At 36.8% G+C, this 26,986-nt stretch overlaps 1 protein-coding gene across 1 annotated transcript; it reads right to left on the reverse strand.

Moving 5' to 3' along the window:
- Nucleotides 1-1,615: 1,615 nt before the first annotated feature.
- Nucleotides 1,616-26,515, reverse strand: SELENOT (selenoprotein T). Its single transcript, XM_061193550.1, has 6 exons — nucleotides 26,283-26,515; nucleotides 7,790-7,900; nucleotides 7,085-7,211; nucleotides 5,176-5,263; nucleotides 2,921-3,074; nucleotides 1,616-2,364 (listed from the first exon to the last, which is right to left on the reverse strand). Exons 1-5 carry the CDS (start codon nucleotides 26,417-26,419, stop codon nucleotides 2,950-2,952), a joined length of 588 nt encoding a protein of 195 aa, XP_061049533.1. The 5' UTR covers nucleotides 26,420-26,515; the 3' UTR covers nucleotides 1,616-2,364; nucleotides 2,921-2,949.
- Between the last annotated feature and the right edge of the window lie 471 nt (nucleotides 26,516-26,986).

Raw genomic sequence — 26,986 nt, forward strand, 5'->3', positions numbered from 1 at the left:
CATTAGGATCCTGTTATGTTTTGATAGTGGTAAAGGTTGATCAACTGCTGCCACTGATCTTAGTGCCATAAGTTAATAATGAATTTATATTCTGAAAGCATATGTGTCTTGCACATTTTGATGCTGAGGTATAAAGCCATGTTTTGCCAATATTTTTTTATTAATCTAACATGTAATCTCTTCCACAATAGCAACTATGGTTAAAAACCCCAATAACATTAGCCAACCTGCTGTCATGTTCTATGGTCTTCTAATTAACAGAGTACATAAACATTTATAAACTACACATCCACACTAATTTGTAAGCAACTATGTAATAAATTTTGAAATGTTAGGAATATAATAAAGCCACATTCTAAATAGCTTTCTAACTTTCCCTTTTTTCATGTTTTTCTTTTTTACATTCCCACTTCCCACTAATTTTTTCACTAGACTCTATTAAAGCTTAGATTTAAATATGGCCAAACATAAAATAATATTGAAATGGGTGTGAACAAAATAGTTGAGTTTTATCAATGACCAAGCCACTTAAAGCTATTCTCCAAAGGACAAGTTATTCACCCAAGGCAAACATGGAAAAAGTTAGAATTAAATCTTAAATTCTTCATGGTTGGCCTGTCAGATACATGGGAATATCCAAGACAAGTCTGGAAGGTCTAAATGTCGAAAGGTGTAACTGTCACTGGTGGAATGTCTGTCACTGAAGAAAGACCCTACACACTCAGCAGTGTGTTCAACTTGCAGAAGGAAGTTTGGGCTGGTACAAATCAAGTTAACAAAGTTTTAAGCCCTAGTCAAAGATAACAAAATGTTATTACACCTGAATAACAATCTCTAAGTAACCTCTAGCTTAAATTGTATTGACTCTTGCCACTGTACGATCTTAGGTCAACAGTTCTGCAGCCTTAATCAAAAGGATAAGGCGTTTAATCAATTTTCTGCAGTGAATTATTAGGCTAACTTCTTTTCAGCTAGAGACTACAGTATGCTCCACCTTGAGGCTGTCACAATCACGATAATTACCGGACATGCATTTCAACAAATATTCACTGACAAATGAAGTATAAGATTGTGCTAAGTGTTTGGTGGACTCAATATTGAATTATCTCATTACTTTTCCATAAATCCCTTTACTTCCACTAACAAATCCAGACCTACCATTTTTATTCCTACAGTGAAGATGAAGTACGTTATGACTGTTGCTATATGACTATTTTTCTACATTATGGTCCTATTTCTGCTAAATTACTCTTATAGTCTTTATCAATTTAAGCTTTTTAAAAAAAACTACCTTTTAGAACTCTGGAAAGATATTAAATTCACTGAATAAAAAACTTTTCAATTTTGTTCCTCAAATATAATAAAATTCTGATATGATGTTAGACAAGTTAAATTATTAGACAAGTGATCTAATAATCTAACATTAATATTAATGTTTTAAAGAGGTTCAACTAACCTTTCTTTAGTGAGGCAAGTTTCAATTATCCTAAAAATGGTAAATGACCTATTACTTGTGTGTGAATATGAAGTGTGTCCCGTAGCAAATTTTCTGTGAGTCAAAAACAAAACTTTGCAGACAACTGTTAAATATAATGTCAATAGGTACGCTGGGCAATAAACTCAAACTTTTTATTTAACTTACTTCTGCTTAGTTTTTTATTGAGTTAAGTATAAAGGCCCAGTTAATCAACTCATTAAATTGGTCAAGGCAGGACACTTGAACTACATTAACAGGATTTAAAAAGTGGTTGGTCTTTTAGTAGTTCTCTGGTAATCACACACGCACACACACACATACACAAATTGGTAGAGTACTCTGGATATAGGATTTCCCCCCATAATCTTATATAATGTGCTGTTCACAATCTGCAGTATTTTGAAAACTCTATAAATTGGACATGACCAAATTAGAGATGTCTGATAAACTCTTATAAAGTATTTGGGAACTTCAGCTCTAGTCCCAAAAGGATCAATTTTAAACTATAAAAAAGGAAAATTCATATAAAATCACAACAGACTTAACAGACATCTTTGAAAAAAAAATCAAATTGCAACTCAATTTTCTACTTTTTCAAATATGACCGAGAAGAAAGAAGTGCAAGTAGTAATGTCTGCATTTTTTTTTAAAAACTATTAACCAAGTGGACTTGGGGAAGAAAAAAAAACCTATACAGTATTATTGCACTCCACGAATGTGCAGAATTCCAAAATGTGCCAGCACTGAAAAACTGCCTTGCATTGAGGTTTTCCAAGAGGTACAACGAGCCTGCCAAGAAAGCATCTGGTCTGTACTAACAGCTTGCTGTCTTCAGTACAGGCCTTCATAATGTCAGTCACGCTGCTCTTGCAAAAATCCCTTAATGTCTGAAAGACACACAGAAGAAAGAATATTTTGTTTCAAAATTCACTCTTGTAAAATCCACTCATTGATCAGAAAAGAACTGAGAACATCTCTGCTAAAAAAAATTAACTAACTTTCACCTCTCTGTGTTCACCACATTTGCTTATAAATTTTCTATCTTGAGCATGTGAAAAGAATTTGCATAGTTTTAGGAACTAGTTATTTGAAGGTAAGGAGAGGGTATATATGTACAGTATATGCATAGTATATGAATTCTGGCCATTAGAAGTTCACAGTCAAAAAAATGATGTTACAGGCCCAATGATTAAGCCTTAAACATAAAATTAATAGTACAACCTTACTTTATTTTAGCAGATCCAAATTCTCTTGGTCATTTACAAATTTTAATGAAGAAGACAACCATCTGTTAAATCTTAAGTTGCAAACTCAATTGACAATATATGCAATATCTATTATTATATATATCTATATCTATTATGCTAATATATGAAATATCTTGCTGATTCATGACAATTAACTGATACCTATACATAGTTACTGTATTTTTAAACTACTTACAAAAGAGTTTTCAGTGCTGATAGGTGGGGCTATGATCGATGGTGTGGGATTGAATCCATATGCACATTGAGCTTCATTTCATTGTCAAGAATTTGAACAAGCTGTTGCATGGATGGAAGGTGACCAGATTCCAGCTTAGACCACACAGGTACATCTATAAAAATAAATGGTACCACCCCTTCCAAATTAAAGATGATTCTATAATAGACATTCATTCTATAAATATGTATTGTCTATGCACACAGCTGGAGATAGAATTCAGCTTCTTGCTTTCATGGAGTTTACATTCTAGTAGGGGAAATATAAGAAGAACTATATAAATAGCTACAAAATCACATTTGTATACTAAAAATTAAAACTAGAAGATGCTATGAGAGGGACATAGGAGAGGCTGGGAAGGAGCCTTTGTACTTACTATTATTAAGAGAGAGATTATTAAAATTGGGAGATATTATTAAATGTGAAAGCTGAAATATAGAAGAGTGGTACAAGGGAGGCTGGAAAGGTTGGCAGGGATTAGATCAGGGATCAAGAAACTATAAAGTAAGCATTTTCAGCTCAAGAAGATGTATAGTCTGTCCCAGCTATTTAACATTCACTGTAGCCTGAAAGCAGTAACAGGCAATAGATAAATGAATGGGCATGGCTGTGTTCCAATAAAACTTTATTCACCAATCAGGTAGCAGAGGACATGGTCCACAGGGCTATGGTTTGCCCATGCCTAGGCTACATCATTCAGGGCCTTTTGTCCATGTTAAATGTTCTGGTCTTCATCTTGAGAACAAAATAAAGCCATTTAATAAATTTGAGGGAGTGAAGCAACAAGATGAAATGTGCATTAAAAAAATTTTCTTTTAAATGACTCAAGTGTTGGAGCAGGTGTCGGCAAATTTTTCTGTAAGAAGCCAGATAGTATATATTTTAGGCTTTATATACCAAGAGGCAAAATCAAGGATACCATATAGGTACTTATAAAACCAGGGAGATATATTTCCACAAATTTTTCAATGATGAAACTCAAAACTCTAGGTATGAATACTGAAGTCTGAATGTCATGCAATTTCCACATCACAAAGTATTTTTGATTTTTTTAACCATTAAAAAATATAAGCGGGAATTCCCTGGCGGTCCAGTGGTTAGGACTTGGTGCTTTCACTGCTGGAGCCCAGGTTCAATCCCTGGTCTGGGAACTAAGATCCAGAAAGCTGCGTGGCTTGGCCAAAAAAAAAAAAAAAAAAAGGTAGGAGCCACCCAGCAACATGGATGTACCTAGAGATTATCGTACTAAGTGAAGTAAGCCAGACAGAGAAAGACAAATATCATATGATATCGCTTATATGTGGAATCTTTAAAAAAAAAAAAAAAGACACAAATGAACTTATTTCCAAAACAGAAAGAGACTCACAGACACAGAAAACAAACTTATGGTTACCAAAGGGGGAAGGGGGGTGGGAAGAAGAATAAATTAGGAGGCTGGGATTAACATATACATACTGCTTTCTATAAAATAAATAACCAACAAGGACCTACTATACAGCACAGGGAACTATACTCAATATTATGTAATAACCTATAAGGGAAAAGAACCTGAAAAGAATCTGAATCACTGTGCTGTATACCTGAAACCTACATGATATTATAAATAAACTATACTTGAATAAAAAAAATTTTAATATAAAGAAATTTTAAAATTGTAAAGCCATTGTTAGCTCATAGGCCATATTTGCCAACCTCTGGTTTGGAGAATATGTTAGAGGGTAGCAAGATAACTGTGGCTTGGATTAGGGTGGTTAGCAATGAAGATGAATAGAAGCAAATTTTTGAAAACTGTAAATAGTAGAATTGAGAAAAATTGGTAATCCATTAGATATGGAGAGTAAGGGAGAAACCTAGGATGTTATCCTAGGTTTCTGACATAGGCAACTGGGTAGAATGATAATGGTGCCCTTAAATAAGTGAGAACTGTCAGGGAAGGAGCAAACTGGAGTATAAAAGAATTGCAGGAAGCTGAAGTAATCAACAGTTTGGGAGTAAGTAATGTTCAGGATTCCTGGCTATAACACCTAGAAGAGAGGTCTAGAGCTCTCCAGAGCTATACATTTAAGGGTCATCATATCGATGTTATTCTAAAGCCATGGGAGTAGGTGAGGACCATGTAAAAAGATAATTTAGCATGTTATGAAAAATGGAAAAGCCTGATGCTTATTATAAATCATTTAACATTTATCACAGAATGCAAACTATTCAGAACCTACCATTCAAAGTTATCTCAAATGCACCTGTTGACATACACTGGTTCTCAATCATGTTGCTCAAGAAAAAGACCATCATACATGCATAAACCTAAAAGAAAATACAATTAAGTACAATAGGTAAAGTCATTTTCAAATCAAAACAACATGACAAATTAAGTAAGCTTTTAGTCTCATTTTTATTTGGTAATTGCTCTTTTTAAATCTACTTTAAGTTTCTATACAAATTATTACTGCTACTCCATAAATTCAGATAGTGTACACAGAAAACTGCAACATTAATTCAAAGCTCTACACATTCTGAAGAAATTACATATGTTATTCCTAATGTAAAGATAAAATTTCTAGAAATCTCATAATAGCCTTAATAAGTTAAACAAAAGAATACCAGCATAAGAAGGGTTCATTTTAGAATTTTTATAATATAATGTATGGACTCACAAGAGACTAGTGATGCAATGATCAGCAACTCCATGTATTCAACCCAACCTGTCCGTGTTCCAAACAAATCATTTTAAGTCTAACTAAAAAAAAGTAGGTTAGAAAGCACTAGCATATTAAGTTACATTCATTCACCTTTTGAAGGCAAATCTATACTGTCCCAAAAGATCAGAGGCTCCTATTGAACAGAAAAGTTTCAATTTAACAAAATCACCTGACTAAAAGCAGGATGTAGTGAGAATGTCAATTCACAGCCAGCTGTTTCAGAAAAATAAACCAAAATGCCTATAGCAGATGAGAAGGAGATTTCCCCTAACCCCACTTGAGCTAGGTGGGCTTTGATTTCATAGAAGTTATCCTAGCATTTGGGCACAAAGTCTACTTTCATGAGAACAATACACAAGTAAGTGTCACGAAAGCTACAGCCTTCAAGTATCCTCTTCATTGTCAGTAGATTGACAATGTTATAAGTCTAAAGAAGTAAAATGCACTAAAGACAATTTAGAATCAACAGAATTAACAAATATAGCACAAAACATTATCAGTAAGTACTTAATTTCTAATTCTTAGTCCTATGTAAATCAATATTTTGTTAATAACAGAGTAGAGACACATCTCAGTTAGAGGTAGCACCTGCGGATGTTTATGTTAAGAAGCCTTGCCTGTGACTGGAAATAAGTGATTCCCTAAGAAAAAGAAGTACAGCTATGTTAGGAGTTGGCTAAAGGTAGTCTCGGCCTAGAACTAAAGGATAAGACCAGACAGAGGACTCCAAAAGAGAATACTAATTAGAAGGAAACCTAAGCAATCTCATTCAAGAGAGAAATTATTCCCATTTCTCACAGTAGAAAGGTAGACCCTCCAGAAAATATTTTCAGTAAAACAGATGAGAGATCTGGAAAGAGTGTATGCTGCAGCAAGACCCTACAAAGAATAAAAGAAATAGCACAAGATTCTTATGTACATTTATATTGATTGTTTCAGGTAATCTGCTTTAGATTACCCATGAACAGAAAAGTCAAAGAACAAATAATAGAAACAGAGAATTCTGATAAGAATAAATTGGTGGAAATCCCATTTTTAACATGAATAAACCTATTACCCATATTAGTTGGTATAAAAGGCCTACATTATGTATGTATTATGTTTTACTGTATGGTTTGGCCCAACTTATATAATCAAAATCAGGTATTAAATTATTTTGTGCCCAGATTCTACTAAAGTAACACCTCTCTATCCTTCGAATAATAAAAAGGTAAGACCTAATCATTCTTAATGTATAAATATGGAGACTAAGGCTAAAGGACGTTAAGTGCTTTGCCCAGAAATAAAAAGTAGTTTAAATTGAAATAGCACATGTAAATAGCAAAAAGTACTTAAAAAAAAAAAAGAAAAAGAAAAAGAAAAATCTATTAAAATGTCTCACTGACAACTAAGAACCTACAGCTACCAAAGCTATTACATTACATACCTTGTTTTCTTGGCCCCACTGCCAGATGCTAGGCGCTTGCATGCCAAAGAAAGCAAAAGGATCCTTGCCAACAATTATTAAGCCTATTAACACTAGCTTGAAGACTGACAGGAAAGATGCTATGTGTCTATTAAAAGAAAAGAAGGAAATTCATCAGAAACTGCAATTTCTCATCTACTTCAAAATTTCTTTAACTCCAGTCTATGTGTATAGACATTTTCTAAACACCAAATCTAAAAATTGCCAATTATACTAGGAAAAAACTAGTAACTAAATTTTATTGTGCAGTTTTAAAACAAAAATGTTTAACATCTTTTGAATCAATCAAAAATTAATTTATAAAACTATAGAGCATTGGCCTTTAAAAATACTATTTTAACAGTACAGAATTTTGTACCACTGACTTTCTATAAAAATGTAGGAGTTCTTGATCTATGGCCACAATAAAAATTACATAAGAAAACACATCTTTAGAAGGGTTGCCATCTCTGAAATGATCTTCCTCTATTCCTTGTTACAGAAAAATTCTTCCATATTTGGATCAAATAAACTTGCTATTTATAAAACTGTTCTCTGTAAATTATAACCAACTAAGAAATTATAATAACCAAGGAAAGTTAACTGAACCAATTCACAAAAGTTTATTTACAAATGTGAAAGAATTCACTTAAAAAATTCCTTTATAAACTACAGAAATTTACTTACCTATATATTGGTTGAGGGAGGTAATTCTCTCCTTCAATGCGGATGTCTGGGTACCGCTGGCTAATAACCCGCATGTACTCCTCAAACACCCGCCTATAACCTCAGGAAACACTGCAGAAAAATGAAAGTGCTTCCATTAAGTGGTTTAGAACATGACTAGATTTATTTTGTAGTTATACAAAGCCTAAAAATTATTACCAAGATTAAAAATGTTTCTCAAGAACAGTCACAAACTAATAATGATTGATGCTGGCTGGATACATGAACTTTTTTCATAAATTTCACATATTTAAGTGATCTTCCCTTCAAGTAAATCCTTCTATTAGAACATTAAACTTTATAGACTTGGGTTACTGTTGGAAAGAAGCAAATACCTGTTCAGAGAATTCACCATATTCTGAGCTCTCAAATCATTTTGCCTTTTTTTCTGTTTTTGTTGTTGGTATCAACAACTGTATAAACACTGAAATGAAAACATCTCTTATTTATCTGAAATACGGACTTTCAAAATTTGGGCACAGGAAGCTTAAAAAAATACCAAGGCATGAGACATGACACCCTGTTTCTTATTCCCACTCTACCCTTAACTAGGCAAACATGCCTGCTCAATCACAATAAAAGAAACTTTAAAAATTCTTAGATCCTTTCTGACTCTAAGATTTGATTCTATTTTGCAACAGAAAACAAAGATTGGGAAGATACTTTTCAGCAATATGACAGTAATCCATGTCATTACTCCAGAAATTAAGTCAACAGCATCCCATCACCTTCATTAAAATCTCCAAATAACTAGGCTGTGGATATATAATATTTATTGCCCCAGCAAGAAAAGGGAGATACTCCACCAGAATGAATATACAGGGGTAAAAAAGTACACTGAAAACCTTAATAAGACATTGATGAAAGAAACTGAAGACACAAATAAATGAAAACATATCTCATGTTCGTGGATTAGAAGAATTTATATTTTTAAAATGTCCATGCTACCCAAAGCAATTTACAGATTCAATGCGATCCATATCAAAATTGCAATGACATTATTCACAGAAATAGAACAAACAATCCTAAAACGTGTATAAAACCAGAAAAGATGCCAAACAGCCAAAGCAATCTTGAGAAAGAAGAACAAAGCTGGAGGCACCATGCTTCCTTATTTCAAACTATATTACAAAGCTACAGTAATCAAAACAGTATGTATGGTAGTTGCATAAAGACAGACACACAGATCAATTAGACAGAAACCAGAATTAAACCCACACATACATGATCAATTAATTTTTAACAAAGAAGCCAAGAATATACAATGGGAAAAGGATAGTGTCTTTAATAAATGGTGTTGGGAAAACTGGACATGCGAAGAATGAAACTGGACCACTATCTTACACCATACACAAAAATCAACCCAAAACAGATTGAAGAGTTGAACAGAAGACCTGAAACCATAAAACTCCTAGAAGAAAACATAGGGAGTAAGCTCCTTGGGTCCTGACAATGATTTTTTTTTGGACTTGACACCAAAAGCAAAGGCATCAAAAGCAAAAATAAACAAGTGGGACTATGACAAACTAAAAAGCTTCTGCACATCAAAGGAAACCATCAACAAAATGAAAGGAAGGGCAACCTACACAATGAGAGAAAATACTTGCAAATATAACCTCTGATAAGGGGTTAGTATATAAAATATGTAAGAAACTCATACAACTCAATAGCCAAAAAATTAATAATCTAATTAAAAAATGAGAAAAGGGGGGAATTCCCTGGCGGTGCAGTGGTTAGGACTCGGTGCTCTCAACTGCAGGGGCCTGGGTTCAATCCCCAGTTGGGGAACTAAGATCCTGCAAGCTGGGTGCATCCAAAAAAAAAGGCAAGGGAAGTTGAACAGACATTTCCACAAAGATGACATACAAATGGCCAACAGGTAGATGAAAAGGTGCTCAACATCCCTAATCAACAAGGAAATGCGAATCAAAACCACAATGAGTTATCATCTCATACCTGTTAAGATGTCTATCATCAAAAACACAATATAAAGCAATGAAGGTACCACTTGGTAGGAGGGAGCAGAATCAGTAATTGATAGTAGGGTGAAACCCGAGATGCCAACTTTGTCAATCGTACAATCATCAAGGAAAAAAATACCACAATCATCAAGGAAAAAAATATTGACCACCACCACGACCAACTCAAGGGATCAGCAACAAGTTTATATCTGATAGGGAGAACCAGTCCAAATATTAGTAGATCTCAATGTAAGAAAACTCACTTTTCAAAAAAAAAAAAGAGAGAAATTCACCACTCCTTCTTTACAAGTAATACTTCTTTTACATTTAGAATGAAAATTTCACAAAAGATTAAGTCCCTAAAAAGTATGAAATTTTTGCAAAGGGAGACAAGTCTCTATTAACTAAATACTTAAAAGAACTTAATCTCCAGACACCTTATCTTTCCTAAACATTCACCTTATCCAATATTTTTTTTTTTTTAATTTATTTTATTTTATTTATTTATTTTTGGCTGCTTTGGGTCTTCGTTGCTGCACGCGGGCTTTCTCTAGTTGCGGCGAGCGGGGGCTACTCTTCGTTGCGGTGCACGGGCTTCTCATTGCGGTGGCCTCTCTTGTTGTGGAGCACGGGCTCTAGGCACGTGGGCTCAGTAGTTGTGGCACACAGGCTCAGCAGTCGTGGCACACAGGCTTAGTTGCTCCACGGCATGTGGGATCTTCCTGGACCAGGGCTCAAACCCGTGTCCCCTGCACTGGCAGGCGGATTATTAACCACTGCGCCACCAGGGAAGTCCTATCCAATATTTTATTATTACTGTTGTCAGATTCACAACTGCTTTCAATATAAGAAAATTTTAATGTTCTTTTGTTTTGAAGATACTACCAAAAAAAATGTAAAGCACTTATATGCCTAACTACCTTGAAACCAAGAAATGCCACCTGATTTCAATGCCTAAGTTTGCATCGGTGTTTACAATGGAGTTGATGATCTAAAATGATAGTATCTAACTTTTAATGCATTATTTGAGAGCTGGAGACTTACTTGAGTTGAAATTTCCTTGAGTTGAAATTTCCTTTTTTATAGATGAAGGGGAAAAAATTGAAACCCAGAGAGATCAAGTGACTACACATATGGTCCCTGCCCTTAGTCAGGGCTGAGACCAGAACACAGACTTTGTGATTTGAGATCCTAGGCCCTTTCCATTAAACCTCAAGAAAAGTTAGATGATGTAAGAGCTAACCTTCCCTGTGTCCACAAAGCCACAATCAAGTACCCATAAAGGAGCAGGTATCTCTTGAGGTTCTTCCATGATGAAGATACAGATTCTCCCTCTGGGTGAACTGAGCCTGTGGGCCCCAACAGTCCTCATATTTGCTCTGGGAGTTCCAACCCTTCGTAAAGGAAAGTATGTCTATATGCAGGCAACACTATAGGTCAGAGTCCTCCTAGTCACCCAGTTTTCTGGCTATTATGCTCAAAAGCCCAACTCTATCCTCGGTTCTTCAGGTCTCAACTCTTCAGTTAAGTCACAAATCTTTGTATCAAACTTCAAATAGAATCAACCCATAATCTTGAAATATAAAAAGGACTTTAAACCTGTAACTTTCTTCAAATTTCCAGTTATAAAATGATAAAGTTGTGGGGATGTATAATGTACAGCATGGTGACTGTAATTAATAATACTGTATTTCATATTTGAAAGTAGCTAGGAGAGCAGATCTTGAAAGTTCTCATCACAAGAAAAAAAATAATGTAACTACGTATGGTGACAGACGTTAACTGGACTTACCGTGGTGATCGTTCTGCAATATATACAAATATCAAGTCACTACACTGTACACCTGAAACTAATGTGTTATACCTCAAAACAAAAAAACTGTACATTTCTTATTTCTGAAAAATGAAGTAGTTTACAAGACTGACACAACCTATTTTTAGGCAAGTTTACTTATGCATTAGTAAACTTTCCTCCCTGTATTTGCTCTGAGACTTGTGAAGAAAAAACAAGTAACTTTTTCCCTATGTAATAATTTTCCCCAAACGTTCAAATTGTTTTGAAATAGCCATCTCTACTGCTGACAGATGTTTTCCAAAATAAAACATACCTACTGTTTATCAAGGTGGGCAAAATGTTAAATTAAAGGCACAAATGGTAAGGAGCCAGTAATCATTCCATCTCTACCACCACACCCAGCTCTTTCAACTTTTCACTCTTTCTGGGTCAGTGAGTAAAACTATATAACTCATAGTATACCTTCAATGAATAAATACGTGAACATGCTAAAAATATGTTGTAGCTGCTGCCTATTTCTTCTGCCCCTGGACCAAAGGCCCTTAAGAAGTAAATTAAACTGTGAAAAGAAATCTTAATTTAAGTCCTAATCACTTTGCAAATCTCCTTCTTGCAATACAAAAATATCTTACTATCTTACTATGGAGTCAACTTTTGCAGTTGTTCAATTTAAAATATTTTACACAATACTTTTCTAAGATTAATTTTCTAAAAGAAAGAACTTGCATACAAATTAGATCACCTTTCTGTAATGAACAGAAAGGAAATTTAGGCAACTTGTCCATGCTATTTCAAATAGATTCTGTGCTTTTTTAAGTCCATCAAGTTTCAGTCTAATTCATGGTGCCAACCATCCCACTTTTCCTTTTCTATACTAACATCTGCCCCTAATTGTAGTCAAATGCCTACTTATATCAACTTGAGTCTGTCACAAACCCCAACCTCTCCTATCTCCTTATTAAAGGAAAATGGGGCAAAATCTCAGATATTTACTGTTATGAATTAAATACTTGTGATTTCTATTTTTCGCATCTCTTGAACTCACCTTCCCCTTTTATTTACAATAACCTCCCCTCCAATTATCTTCCCACCCACACATAGGATTGGATCCTGTTTATACAATAAGACCCAACCCCTTGCCAATATCTAATGTTCCAGAAATGCAAACCTGTCACGGAAGGCTTGAGTTTCCTCCCTAAAAATGAAGAACTGGGATTTAAAAAAGTAACTATCTCCAGACAGGTGAACATTTAATCAGAGCTGTTGTAGGTAGAGGAGAGTGGTAATCTTTCAAAAGTACTGAGGAGGACTTCCCTGGTGGCACAGTGGTTGAGAACCCGCCTGCCAATGCAGGGGACACAGGTTCGATCCCTGGCCCGGGAAGATCCTACATGCCGCAGAGCAACTAAGCCCATGTACCACAACTACTGAGCCCACGAGTTGCAACTACTGAGCCCACGTGCTCTACAGCCCATGTGCCACAACAAGAGAAGCCACTGCAATGAGAAGCCCACAAACCTCAATGAAGAATAGCCCCCGCGTGCCGCAACTAGAGAGAGCCCGTGTGCAGCAATGAAGACCCAGTGCAGCCATAAATAAATAAATAAATAAAATTTTTAAATAGTAGGGGGAAAAAAAAGACTGAGGAGAGGAGATAAATCAATCTTTAAAGAGAAAAAGAAAAATGAAATATATTTTACTGAGAGGAATACAGATGTGAGCCACAGCAAGAGTGTATGAAGTCCTCTCAGACCTTTCAGTTTTCTATTTCAGGCCATCTTCAGGCACTGCTGCATTCCTGCCTTTGGATTCTATACTATTCTTTTAGTAGTTTTAAACAGATTTCCAAATGTGTTGTATAAAGCAGTTCAAAACTGGTTTCTCTACTTGCATTCTAAGAATTTCAACTAATATTTCTCCCATGCTGTATGCAGAAAATCAGGAAGGTATTTTTACCATGCTTTCTAACTGTCAACAGCATTGACCAGTCCAACAGTTCACTGATCACTGAACACTGGGTTTTTAGATGTAATCTTTATTTCTCCTTGCTCTGTTTAGTAGAAGCAGTAATAGACATTTGTCTGGTGCATTACCTGCTCTGTTTTAAGCAATGAAATCTGAACAAGGGGCTCTATAAACCATACAAGAAACAAGATATTCAGGGGTGAAGACTAACCTGATAAATGCTTTTTTAAAAAATTACAAACAAGAGTGCTCACACAATGTTCACATCAGCACTATTTACAACAGCCAAGGCATGGAAGCAACCTAAATGTTCATCAACAGATGAATGGATAAAGAAGATGTGGTACAGATATACAGTGGAATATTACTCAGCCATAGAGAAGAATGAAATAATGCCATTTGCAGCAACATGGATGGACCTAGAGATTATCATACTAAGTGAATAAGCCAACGACAAATAGCATATATCACTTATATGTGGAATCTAAAAAAGATACAAATGAACTTATGTACAAAACAGAAATAGACCCACAGACATAGAAAACAAACTTATGGTTACCGCAGGGGTGGGGGGAGGGATAAATTAGGAATTTGGGATTAACAAATACCCACTACTATATATAAAATAGGTAAAAGACAAGGACCTATTGTATAGCACAGGGAACTATATTCAGTATCTTGTAATAACCTATAATGGAAAAGAATCTAAAAAACTAATTGAATCACTTTGCTGTACACCTGAAACACTGTAAATCAACTATACTACACTTCAATTAAAAAAAAAGCACTCATGCACTTTGAATGAAGATCAAAATGTAGATCAGAACTTGCTCAGCGTTTTGTTTTGTTTTAATTGGGGTATAGTTGCTTTACAATGTTATGTTAGTTTCTGCTGTACAAGGAAGTGAATCAGCTATACGTATACATATATCCCCTCCCTCTTGGACCTCCCTCCCGCCCCCCATCCTACCCGCCATTCTACCCATCTAGGTCATCACAGAGCACCAAGCTGAGCTCCCTGCGCTCATATAGCAGGTTCCCACTAGCTATGTTTTACACATGATAGTGTATATATGTCAATCCCAATCTCCCACTTCATTCTCCCCCTCCCCCTTGTCCACACGTTTGTTCTCTACATCTGTCTCTATTCCTGCCCTGCAAATAGGTTCATCTGTACTACTTTTTAAAGTTCCATATATACGCATTAGCATACGGTATTTGTTTTTCTCTTTCTGACTTACTTCACTCTGTATCACAGACCCTAGCGTTTTTAAAAGTTGAAAAACAGCACTAGACAGGTATGAGCTTATCAGGTTTAAGAACTGTATTACATGAAATCAAGTGATTTCCCTTCCAGCTGCCTCACTCTAGGAGCACCGCAGTGGCCACCATAGTAAAAACGCATACAAATACAAAATATGCCTAACATGGCTTCTAAGATTCCAGGCTTCCTGGGACTTCCCTGGCGGTCCAGTGGTTAAGACTCTGCATTACCACTGCAGGGAGCTCGGTTCGATCCCTGGTCAGGGAACTAAGATCCCACATACCATGTGGTACAGCCAAAATTTAAAAAAAAAAAAAAAAAAAAAAAAAATTTCAGGCTTCCTTAGAGTTTTTTCCAAAGATTTGATAAACCTAAAATTCAATTAATGATGTTTTTATTCTCTTCCTTCTTTGTGTCTTATTCTTGAGGTCACTAGTTTCTAGTTTTCCTATACCTTTGGCATAACATTTCAGGAAATCTTTTGCTGCAGACTATTCCACAAAGAATTTATAAATTGTGTAAATTCCTCAGCTCTTTGTGGGGAAGGAATTTTATCTCTTTACTCTGGAAAGCACGTCTCATCAACAGATTTATAAGGTATGGCAGCCACTCAGTAAAAGTGACTTGATAAAAGCATTCAATAAATGGTGACCTACCTGCATTTTGCAGGAATTTTTGTCTCATCTTAAAATATTTCATATATGACTTGATGCTTCTGTTAGAGGAAACACTGACTGAAACCGCCCGCCCTGGCCAGGCAAAGACAGTAACAATGTGCATGAGTTATTTTACGACAAGAGATCCTGGTAAGGAACACGGAACTAACAAGCCACCACCAAAGGGAAGAATTCGGGAAAGGTCAAAAAGAGAGAGGAGATGCCACATGTCCACATGTCCTACCAACCTCCCAGAATGCTCCTCGCTGGAATCCATCTTGGCTGAGCAGTTGCGCGCGCCACCAGGAAGGACCCTGAGTCTGAATGATTGGCCAGAGACAAGCCGGAAACTAACCCCATCACCATAAAACCCAAGACTGCGAGCCACGTGGCAGAGCAGTCCTCCTGGATTCCCTTACCCTCCTGTTCTACGCCCAGGCGCCCCTTCCCAATAAAGTCTCTTGCTTTGTCAGCACGTGTGTCTCCTCGGACAATTCATTTCCAAGTGTTAGACAAGAGCCCACTTTCGGGAAGGGGTCCCCCTTCCTATAACACTTTTATTCTTTTCAATACATTTTTAAAAATTAAGATATAATTCACACACCATAAAATTCATCCTCGGTGCATTTTTATAAGTTGTTAGAGAGACTGATAAAAAAAAATACATTGTGTTCTATGCTAATTCAATGGCAAAACTAGATATGTCTCTTGCCTGCTTTACTGCTTTCCTGTTTGTCTTATACTTTTACCTGTTGGTTGTAAACTGACTTCAGACATTAGAATAAACTCGATTAAAAAACCCAGGGATCTAAGAAAGAAAACCACCAACAGGATAAGCAGTAAGAGTGTGCTGGCGAATAAGAGCAGCAGGAAGATGACTGACAATAACACAACGAATTCTGGAAGTTTAGCCCCAACAGCAGAGATGGAGGCCAGGTCAAGAAGGTTACTGAGTGAAGAGTACGTCCAAAACTGAAGTTTTACATGTATCACATTCTATGCCTAAAAGCTACCAAACTGAAGCAGAGGTCAACCAAGTAGAAATCCACCTGAAAGGAACAGTATCAGAAAACATCGATCTATACTCCAGTTAGGAATTTTTAAAGGGAAGTGAGGGGGGAGAAGATAGGTTATGTCAGAACCAAACACAGTGGACTACCACGAGATTGTACTCACTTTTTCAATAAATATTGCCTGATGACAGGTACTGTTTTAGGCTCTAAAGATATACGGCAGCAAGCAAAACAGACAAAAATCTATGCCTTTCTGATGCTGGCAACATTCTAATGAAGAAGAGAGAGTAAGCTGTAACAGTCTAATGGAGAAGATACAGTTCACCAACTGATAGTATCTGAAGCTGTTTCCCTTGTCTTGAGAAACAGGAACGAAAAAACAAAACACCCGAGGCACTATGAAAAAAACGTCACAAATTGAAACAGCAAAAACAGCGAACAAAAAATTCAAAATAAGAGCCGACATCCAACAATATTCTGCAAGAAGCAGAAGAAAATGATGATAACAGAGATAAGGAAGGACTGTAAGAAACCTCAAAAACAAAAGCAGAATTTAAAAAAATATTTTAAGGCCCTGATGAAGAAAACTGATGGGTGGAAAACTGAATCAGTGTTAGAAGATGAATAATAAAAAGTACAGAAGATCTGAATAGTATCATCAATAAATGGAATTCACAGATACATCAGTTTTTTTCCTCTAGAAAACACCTTAAGAGACCACAGAATATTTACAACAATTGACCATCTAGTTAGGTCACAAAGAAATCCTAATAAGTAGGTGGATGAAGAATGTCACCAGCTATCTCAGTAAACAAAGGATGTTGCAACCATCAAGCCATCAGCCACTGCAGACACCCCCAGCTGTGCACCCTGAGGAGATTCAGGATGGAAAAAAAAACAGGATACTGGACCTAGACAGTTAAGGTACATATCAAAGGAATTTCAGTAAGCCCAGACTCTTGCATCTTTCCATACACAGAAAAGCACTAAATTCATTACCTTGAGATGTCTGGTTTTCTTTAATTAACAGTAATCTTTTGATGTTCTGATAACCTGGAGTTTTTTTTTTTAAAACTCCTATATATTCTGGCTCCTCCCTTACTTCTTCAGAACAGTCCCTCAGAGTTGAGAGGCTGTCTCCTGGGCCTAAGTCCTCAGTATGTCCGCAGAATAAAACATAACAGCAAATGTCACATTCTCTAATTACAGTGCAATACACTAAAGAATTTTTAAAACCCAACCTACTTTAAGATCTTCTGGTAGGAGTATTAACTAGTTTAATTATGTCAAAATTTTAAATTTGATACACATTAACGTAATCATAATATTTTACTTCTATGGATTTAGTTTATGGAAATAATTGGACAAGCACACATGATATCTGAGGATAGTCATCTTAACAAAGTAATTTTATGAAAAATTAGGACCAACATAAATGTTAAAAAAACAGATTCAGTGGCTTAAATTAAAGAATACCCATCTTATGGAGTATTATGCCTGTTGATACAGAACAGTATCTGCTGATATGGAAAGATAAGTGATGAGGGGAAGGCAAATTTCAAAAAAAGCATACAACTATAAACTCACTAATATAAAATTATTTAATATAGCATGTTTCTGCGTGAAGAGTCGGCTTGAAGGAGGTTCTTCAAAATGTAATTAAAGAGTTACAAGCATATTTCACTTTCTTCCATATACTTTTTTAAAAGTTATTTTTACAGTTAACATGTTATTTTCACAGTGAAACCGCGAAGTATCCTGTGGGGCTCCAGGGCATGGAAGCCTTTTTGTCCCCCATTTCTTATAGGCAAGACTCCAGCCTCCATTAACAGCTGCTAATCAAGGGAGGAGCAGCCAAGAAACCACAGGAGGGAAGATTAAAGGGACCAGAGAAGCTCATCAAGATTAAGAGACCCTGCACACACCCTAATCTTGTCAGCAACCCCATCCTTGAACTTCTGCTGTAAGACTTCTCCTCAAATCCTCCTGGGTTGGGACACATAGCTTTTCAAAGGCAGGAGCCCGCTGTGTTCCCCTTTGCCTGGCAAAGCAATAAAGCTATCCTTTTCTACTTCACCCAAAACTGTTTCCGAGATTCGATTCCGCACCAGTGTACAGAGAAGCTGAGCTTTAGGCATCAACAGCCAGAGAGCTATTTTCATTTTTTTAAGCTGAAAGTCAGTAAGTAAAGCTTTCAAAGGTTTATTTACTGCAGGTCTTATTACAACATTAAAGACAATACAAATAATAAATTACGATAATGAGCACTTGATAAATGGTAGTAGCAGGTACACTGTGCTAGGTGTTTTTAACTGATTAGCTGACTCCAGCTCTCCTCATTTCCTGTCTCCTCCTCCCCCTCTATGCTGAGTCAGGCTTCATTTGCATGTGTTCTTCCTTTAGCTAGTAAAGCTCATTCTCTGTATCTCCTGGTGGAGTTCCCCATACCCTTCAAGATTTCATTTCCTCCTCTGTAAAGCCTTCCAACTCTCCCTGAATAGGTAATCCTTCTTCTCTCTGGGTTTTTAAGACTTCTTTTAGAACACTCAGAACAGAATCGTTTACTATTATATTGTTTACATGTCTGTCTCTCCCACCAGACAACTGGTTTTCAAATGTTACTGTAAAAAAACAAATTTGTATCTTCCTAAAAATTGGACAAAACAGGAAAACAAGTGGCATGAAAAAGGGGACATTAAAAACAAGGGCTTGATAACACAACACTGTAAATCAACTATACTCCAATAAAAATTAAAAAAAAACAAAACAAGGGCTTGATTATGAGCAGTTCTTGCTAAAATCTGTGGCCAAGATTTCTTCCTTATCAATCCCAAGCTACACCCCAATCAAGATAAAGTATGTGAAAACATGATTTTCCTTTTTGGAAAGCAGGGACAGTGACAAAAATCAAATGAACCGGAGGATTCCAACTACACTCTTAAGTGACAAAGATGGAGATGAAACATACATGCATGCTTTTACTTTTTTCCTTCAAGCTTCTTTCCAGTACCTAATAATAGAATATTAGAGGTAACTGGAATGCAACCAACACCCTTATTTTACAGATGAACAAGTTGAGAGCTAGAGGTTAAATATTTCCCCAAAGTCATTCAGAAGATAAAAGGCAGATCGAGTTAAGAACATTGGCCTCCAAACTGCTGGTCCAGTAAATGCTCACCTTCCCAGTACCTATTACCATTCAAAATTTATGAGGTTATTTATGAGATTTCCAAATGATATATTAAATTTGATCTCTACCACTTACCTTAATGGCAAACTGTAAGAAAACAATGTTCCCATTTTCTGTAAGAGGAGATAAAACCTTAAAACCATTCATATTTTACTTACATCTAAAAGCTTTGAACTAAGGTACTTCATTCATTATTAAGAAGAAACTACTATTATGTGCACAGTATTCAGTTAGCTCCTGAGCTATTTATTGCTTAAAATGGCAAAAAAAAAAAAAAAAAAAAAAAAAAGGTGACTAAATTCTATGTAACTTTAAAAATCTAACATAGTGGCAGGTGCAGCAGCCACCATTTTATTTGTTCTCTAGAGCACTCTATACTACTCTACTGTCTGAATCAACTTATCTTATTACTCCTTTATTTCACTGTTTCCAAGTAGTACATTCTTCCTACTTAGCATCTTTTTAAAAACCAAGATTTATCTTATAACCATTAGTGTGTCACAGTTTAAATGGCCACAGTTTTTTCCTTCTGAGTGGCAAACAGAATAATGGTGTATCTTACAACCTATCATATCTTAGGTTTGGAGAAATATAATAACCGTTATTTAAGTTTTTAGTTTCAGTTACTGTGACTATTTTGGGGAGATGAAAATTTCTTCGTAGGATTTTCCCCTGGCTACTGTGTTTTTAGTTTTAAAAACTCAGCAACAAAGCAAAACAAACTTATGGTTACCGAACAGGTTGGGGGTGGGGGGAATAAACTAAGAGTTTAGGATTAACATATACACACTACTATATATAAAATAGGTAAACAACAGGGACCTACTATATAGCACAGGGAACTACACTTAACATCTTGTAATAACCTATAATGGAAACGAATCTGAAAAAAGTATATATATACTATATATATTTATATATATCTATAAGTAAAAATATATACTATATATATTTATATATATATCTATAACAATCGCTTTGCTGTACACTTGAAATTAACACAACATTGTAACCTATACAATTTTTTAAAAAAATTCAGGATTCATCCCCTTCAGTCCCCCCCGCAAAAAAAACCATAAAAATTGTCTTGTTTATCACTACAGTGAATGGCACAGCATCGCTCCGGAACTCAGGAGTCACCTGTGGCACCTCTCATTGCACGCCACCTCTCCGGCCCCTCAAATAATGTAATCACCAAGAACTGCTAAATTTATCTGCAAACAAATCTCTTAAACCTGTCCCTTTACTCCTACCACCACCCTTCTACTTCAAGCTCCATTGTCTCTTGCCTGGGCAACTCCAAGAGTCCCCTAAAATGGTCTCCCCACATCTATTTTTTTGTTCCCTGTAATGTCTTTTCCACAATGATACTTACTGACTTTTCCTTAACATAGCCATCCAGATCTTCCAGGGCCTGTGCTACCTTCTCTTTGGTCTTTAAGGTCAGCAGCCTTGGCCTCAAGAAATTATGTTCTCTTCTTGGATTGGAAGAATCAATACTGTGAAAATGACTATACCATCCAAAGCAATCTACAGATTCAATGCAATCCCTATCAAATTACCAATGGCATTTTTTACAGAACTAGAACAAAAAGTCTTAAAATTTGTACGGAGACATAAAAGACCCCAAACAGCCAAAGCAGTCATGAGGGAAAAAAACGGAGCTGGAGGAATCAGGCTCCCTGACTTCAGACTATACCACAAAGCTACAGTAATCACGACAGTATGGTACTGGCACAAAAACAGAAACATAGATCAATGGAACAGGACAGAAAGCCCAGAGATAAACCCACATGGTCAACTAATCTCTGACAAAGGAGGTAAGGATATACAGTGGAGAAAAGACAGTCTCTTCAATAAGTGGTGCTGGGAAAACTGGACAGCTACATGTAAAAGAATGAAGTTAGAACACTTCCTAACACCACACACAAAAATAAACTCAAAATGGATTAGAGACCTAAATGTAAGACTGGACACTATAAACCTCTTAGAAGAAAACATAGGAAGAACACTCTTCAACATAAATCACAGCAAGATCTTTTTTGTTCCACATCCTAGAGTAATGGAAATAAAAACAAATGGGACCTAATGAGACTTAAAAGCTTTTGCAAAGCAAAGGAAACTAAAAACAAGACGAACGGACAACCCTCAGAATGGGAGAAAATATTTGCAAATGAATCGATGGACAAAGGATTAATCTCCAAAATATATAAACAGCTTATGCAGTTCAATATTAAAAAAACAAAAAACCCAATCCAAAAATGGGCAGAAGACCTAAATAGACATTTCTCCAAAGAAGACATACAGATGGCCAAGAAGCACATGAAAAGCTGCTCAACGTCACTAATTATTAGGGAAATGCAAATCAAAACTACAATGAGGTATCACCTCACAAGGATCACAAATAATAAATGCTGCTGAAGAGGGTGTGGAGAAAAGGGAACCCTCTTACACTGTTGGTGGGAATGTAAATTGGTGCAGCCACTATGGAGAACAGTATGGAGGTTCCTTAAAAAACTAAAAATAGAATTACCATATGATCCAGCAATCCCTCTACTGGGCATATACCCAGAGAAAACCATAATTCAAAAAGGCACATGCACCCCAATGTTCATTGCAGCACTATTTACAGTAGCCAGGTCGTGGAAGCAACCTAAATGCCCATCGACAGACGAATGGATAAAGAAGATGTGGTACATATATACAATGGAATATTACTCAGCCATAAAAAGGAACAAAATTGGGTCATTTGTAGAGACATGGATGGATCTAGAGACTGTCATACAGAGTGAAGTCAGTCAGAAAGAGAAAAACAAATATCGTATATTAATGCATATATGTGGAACCCAGAAAAATGGTACAGATGAACCGGTTTGCAGGGCAGAAATAGAAACACAGATGTAGAGAACAAACGTATGGACACCAAGGGGGGAAAGTGGCCAGGGGGTGGGGGTGGTGGTGTGATGAATCGGGAGATTGGGATTGACATGCATACACTGATATGTATAAAATGGATAACTAATAAGAACCTGCTGTATAAAAAAATGAGTAAAATTCAGAAAAAAAAAAGCACAATTGATATAATGGCAAAAAAAAATTATGTTCTCTCCTACTATAAGGTCACTGAACGTGCTATTTCCATTGCTCAACAGTGCTCTCTAAATACATTTTATCCTTCAAGTCTCAGTTCAAAGTTCATTTTCTCATGGAAACCTTCCCTGATCCTGTGACTAGGTCTCTTTCATATCATATTACTTTCCTACGGCAATTAACACAACTGTAATTTTATGTGTTGTCCATGGATTAATGATTGCCTTCTATTCTTGCCTTTAACATCTATGAGAGCACTGAACTGAATTCCCAGCACCAAGCAAAGCACCTTCATAGAGACGGTGCACAAATATTTGTTAAATATACAAATGTTGTCTAAGTAACTAACATGATCTCTATAACTCCCAATTTCTCAGATTTCTTCAATTCAGCATTTTACTAATCTTGACCAGTATCAACACCCAAATCAGACTTAGGTCTTTATTTTCTTGCCTCCATACCGTGAAAGCAAAGGCTAAGTTGGTATAAATTTCAATTAAAATCTGTTCTTCTAGTAGTTGCTTCATTTACCTCTTAAAACTCCATTTAGAAATTGGTTGTCCTAAAATTACAGCAGTGGATTCTTAAATTAACAAAAACTGGAAAATTCTGCTGTATTCTGCTTACGTTCTAATATCTTAACTTTAACCTACTATTCTTAGTAAATCAACTATCAAATGTTCAAATAAGTGTTAACCATAAAGAGCTGTAGATAGTAATCTCTTTAAACTGTAACAACTGATGAAATGCTGTAAATGTGATGACACGTTAATTCATACATATGAGAGGAAAAGAGCATGCATACAAACATGCCAAACAATACCTGTCAGAATACATTTACACAAAAAAATCACAAGAAAGGAAAATGTGACGAGGGAACTTTATTTTAAGCTCTGATTAGAGAACTTCTTTTTTTATGTTTAATACTTAAACGTCCAAATAAGCAGTACAAATTTTTTCCCCAAATATGCAATCAGTGTCATCAAACTTATCTAATTCAATTGCTCAATCAACGGATGTAATAAACCAAACACTCAGGTACATAAAGTAAGTCTGTGCTTCTCTGTAGGCTTCCAGAAGAGCCACATTTGTCTTGTTCACCAGGGGATCTTTAGTCCTTGGCACAAGCAGGTACTGAATGAGGATTTACTGAGAAAATACATCGCCACAAAATAGGAAAGTTTGTTTTAAGCTATTTTGCATGCTTGATCTCTCTCCCTTCAATTCCATTTATGTGTTGTGTTGTTATTTTTTTCTATTAGCAATTACAAAAGTGCCACAATTAACAGACGATATATTGAGCTAAAGTTAAAGAAAGAGTACTCATAATAAATATAAAATAATAAGGGACAAAAGCAATGGAAAGGAAGGTAAAAATAGTTTTCTCCTTTGTTAACATTGGTAATTAATGAAAAGTTGCATTTTATAGCACTCCGATTTCAAATGGAATTAAAAGAATTTTCACATATTTACCCTCAATTGTCTTCGCTTCCTCTCCTTTCCCAAACAAACTTGCAAATAAATGCCCAAGAGACTCTACCAAAATCAGAAACCAAATATTCACTTTCCTATATACACATTAATCTCTGGGGGGAAAAGTAACAAACAAGCTAAATTTACCTGTAATTGGTATGGCATAGGGCATATTAATAGTTATTTCCCATCTACAGATTAAAAAAAAAACGGAAGGATTTTTGTATGTAACATGCTCAGGATGACTGCAAAAGAAAATACTTAACAGACTTTTGTAATTCTCTACTTAAAAAAAAAAAAGGAAAGGAAACAAAAATTAAGTATCAAAAGTTTAACTGAAGTACTTAAGACTTTTTTAAAAGTTTAATTTGAAGGACTAAATGCCCTTCCCCTTACATTTGTTTACACATTTTCAAAACTTTATAAGGTACATTTGTTAAATTATTGTGACAAGTATTACAATACAAGCAACTGTAAAAGAAGAGTATTTTGGAAAAGCCCAAGTGAAACCAACACATACAAAATAGAAAAATTACATAACTTGGAAAATGCAGTCTTTTTTTTAACTACTTAAATCCAAGAGTATCACACTTAATCCTTACCAATATTTATAAGTTAGTAAGATGACTGCCACTTTCTAATGGAAAAAAATAAATATGGAGAAAAAAGTCAGAATAATCAAGCCATAACTCCCACTTACAGTACCATATATGAAAGATGATATGATGATATATGCCAGGCACATAGTAAACACTACAGAGAGCTTTTTTTTAATCAGAAGTTGCAAGGTTTTTAGTTTTCACTCTAAAATAAAGACTTACCATCTTACTTTCTGACTCTCTTTAAACAGCACTTAAATTGATTTAATATTAAAGATTTGCTTAATCTTTAAAGATTAAGCAAAAAAACTAGTTGGATAAGTAGAAAATCTAAACTTTAGTACACTTATATTAACACATGAAGTTTGAAAAAGCTGATTTTAAATGCATTATGGCCAAAACCAATGTTCCAAAGTATCAGGACTCTGAAGACTTAACTAATCCGACCATCCTATTCTGAAAAAACGTCACCTTTTGAGATACGGGATTCTAATTTCCACAACTTTACAATTTTGGTTTTTGTTTGTTTGTTTTTAATCTGAGCCTTTCAAACCTTCCCCAACACCACTTACCTTATCATACGCATTACTGCTCTGCTTCTAATACTTAACTAGGTAACAACAAAATCACTTACAGAACATTGTCGAAAAATGCCGGGTTTGGGGGGAAAAGGGGTTGTTTTTTTCTATTTCTCTGAACGCCCAAGAGATTTAAAAGGCAGAAAGAGATGCCAGGGCAGGGAACTCACGGCAGTTAAGGGGAATGAGGGAGAAGATGCAGTTGTCTGGGAGCGAAAGGTTGTCAGAAGAGCAACGTGCTCCTTTACAAAAACACTTTGGAAATTGCAAACGGAGAATCAGCCTCCCCATCCAAGCTTATCAGCTGTCAGAATCCCTACGCTCTCACCCAACAGTCACCCCGGCGGATCCTGGAGAAAAAGGCGTCTGTCCCTCGCGGGTCTCCTTCAACGACCCGAGGTGACCTTCGCCTAGCGGGACAGCGAGGCCGCCTGGCGTACCCCGCGAAAGTCGAGAGGAAGTTAACCGGGAAACAAACGCTGGCGCTCCTCCGCCGACCCTGCGCCGACTCATGCCCACCTCCGCAGGCAGCCGGGTGGCCATGGCGTGACGCCGCCGACCTGTCCTCCGTACTGACAAGTGTCCCCGCGTCTTCGCCTTTCAGTATTTAACCTTCTCGTCCCCTCCTTCCCCATTCCCTCCATTCTAGGAACCAAAAAAGAAGTGAGCGGTTGTGTCTGAAGGCAAAGAAGGCGGCCTGGCGATCCCCGGGAAGAGCCCCGGAGAAGGCAGGCAGCGGAAGGCTGCTGGCACCGTTCTTCCGGGTCAGGGAAGGTTCAGCTCTCTAGGCCGCGAAGCCGCGGCCTCGCGTAATGAGAGGCGCCGAGCGAAGGCGCGGCGGGGCGGCCGGGCGCCGGCGCACATACTCACCAAATCTGGAACTTGAGCAGCGGCCCCGTGGCGTACTGCATCTTTAACCTCTTGCCAGGCACGCCACCCAGGTTGGCCGAGGCATCGCTCCGGACCACCGCCGACGCCGCCACCAGGAGAAGTAGCAGAAGCCGCATCTTAAACGAGCCAACCACTTCAGCCGCCCTCAGACTCAGACTGCAGCCGGCCCAAAGCAGAGCCGGAGCCGCGAGCTGCTCCCCACCGCGCAGGCGCAATCCGCCAGCGTCTTGAGGGAAGCTGGAATGCGCCTGCGTATCCCGGCGCCTGCGCACCCTCTGGGAGGGGGGAGCTGACCTGTTTCACGGTCCTGACCCACCATCTTGGATGTGCGCGGAGACTCTTGGAATGGAGTGAGATAGGTAGAGAACAAACAGCAGCTGATGGGATACTAGAGGAGCCTGCTAATTAGAGCTTCTGGCACACCTGGGTTCTACATACAATTTTATGTAGTTCAGACTTTTATCTCCCCGAGACACTTAGGAACACCTGTTTAACAGCCTTGATTCAGGTGTGGGAGATACAAGAGAAAGCCCCCGCCTTCCAAACAGGAATACTTCACTCTTTCTGGGTGCATGCTATGGCCTTTTCTTTGAACTTGGAATATTGCGCTCTCCTAAAGGAGCCTTTTTTAAAAAGACCTTTGGAAAACTTCAACATATACAAGAACAGTAATTACCTAACTC

This window comes from Eubalaena glacialis, chromosome 6, assembly GCF_028564815.1.
Source record: "Eubalaena glacialis isolate mEubGla1 chromosome 6, mEubGla1.1.hap2.+ XY, whole genome shotgun sequence".
In the NCBI taxonomy this organism is placed as follows: Eukaryota; Metazoa; Chordata; class Mammalia; order Artiodactyla; family Balaenidae; genus Eubalaena; species Eubalaena glacialis.